General features: G+C 56.0%; 1 gene segment (V, D, J or C); it reads left to right on the top strand.

Annotated features, from left to right (window-relative positions):
* The first annotated feature begins 822 nt into the window (after positions 1 to 822).
* Positions 823 to 1,281, top strand: LOC113220046. The segment is given in 2 exon segments: positions 823 to 893; positions 1,004 to 1,281. Coding segments are annotated over 2 exon segments (324 nt in total).
* Positions 1,282 to 1,426: the final 145 nt, after the last annotated feature.

Here is a 1,426-nt window from a genome sequence, read left to right as displayed (position 1 = left end):
AGGCTGGGTGCGTAAGTGCTGGGATTACAGGCATGAGCTTAGGGAGGCCAAGGTGGGCAGATCACAAGGTCAGGAGTTCGAGACCAGCCTAACCAACATGGTGAAACCCCATCTCTACTAAAAATACAAAAATTAGCAGAGCATGGTGGCACATGCCTGTAATCCCAGCTACTCAGGAGGCTGAGGCAGAAGAATCGCTTGAACCTGGGAGGTGAAGGTTGCAGTGAGCCAAGATTATGCCACTGCACTCCAGCCTGGGTGACAGAGCCAGACTCTGTTTCAAAAAAAAAAACCCAATAAATCAACCCCAGGTTTATTCAAGCAGCAGCTTCAGGCCTCTGCAAACACAGATGCTAGAGCGAGGTGTGAGGACCCAGCCGACCCGAGGAGCCCTAGAAGGGCTGAGGGCGACTGAGGGGTCCCTGTGGGGCCTGTGGTCCTGGGAAAGGGGGCGCTGGGGTCTCTCCCAGCCACTCTGGGCCCTGTCCTCACACTGGACCACACACAAGGGAAGGAAGTACTAAGCACTCTACAGCCAGAACCACTGTGAACCTCAGGAAAGGAAGGAGAGGGACCCCAAGGCTGGCTCCATTTCCCGAGCACTGTCGTGGGCTCAATCTCAGTAAATCCATGTCAAGAAGTTTCAATCCCCTCGGCTAAGCCCTGCCGTCCAGGGAAGCAGAAGTCTCTGAGCCCAGGCCCATGTGAGAATGGGGTGGGGAGAGGAGCTCAGGACGCAGTTTTGCATGGAAGCCCCGCCCTACTCTGAGGCAGAAGAGATAACACAGGGCTGGGGGCAGGCCCAGTGTTGGGTCTCAGGAGGCAGCGCTCTCAGGACATCTCCACCATGGCCTGGGCTCTGCTCCTCCTCCCCGTCCTCACTCAGGACACAGGTGATGCCTCCAGGGAAGGGGCCTCGGGGACCTAATCCTTGGTCTTCTGCTCCTCAGGCTCACCTGGGCCCAGCACTGACTCATTAGCGTGTGTTTCTCCCTCTTTCCAGTGTCCTGGGCTCAGTCTGCCCTGACTCAGCCTCGCTCAGTATCTGGCTCCTCTGGACAGTCGGTCACCATCTCCTGCACTGGAACCAGCAGTGATGTTGGAAGTTATAACATTGTCTCCTGGTATCAACAGCACCCAGGCACAGGCCCCCAGCTGATGATTTATCGCGTTAGTTATCGGCCCTCAGGAGTCCTGGATCGTTTCTCTGGCTCCAAGTCTGGCAACACGGCCTCCATGACCATCTCTGGGTTCCAGGTTGAGGAAGAGGCTGATTATTAGTGTTACTCATACACAAGCAGCATCACTTTCCACAGTGGTCCAAGTTCATAGGCAAATGAGACCAAAACCTGCCCTGGGCTCTCGGGCTTCCTCCTTGTTCTGAAGATGCTTCCTCACCCTGTGCAAGGGGCTTCCTGCAGCACAG

Source organism: Piliocolobus tephrosceles, unplaced genomic scaffold, assembly GCF_002776525.5.
Source record: "Piliocolobus tephrosceles isolate RC106 unplaced genomic scaffold, ASM277652v3 unscaffolded_278, whole genome shotgun sequence".
NCBI classification, from domain to species: Eukaryota; Metazoa; Chordata; class Mammalia; order Primates; family Cercopithecidae; genus Piliocolobus; species Piliocolobus tephrosceles.
This window is presented reverse-complemented; position numbering and strand designations above follow the sequence as displayed.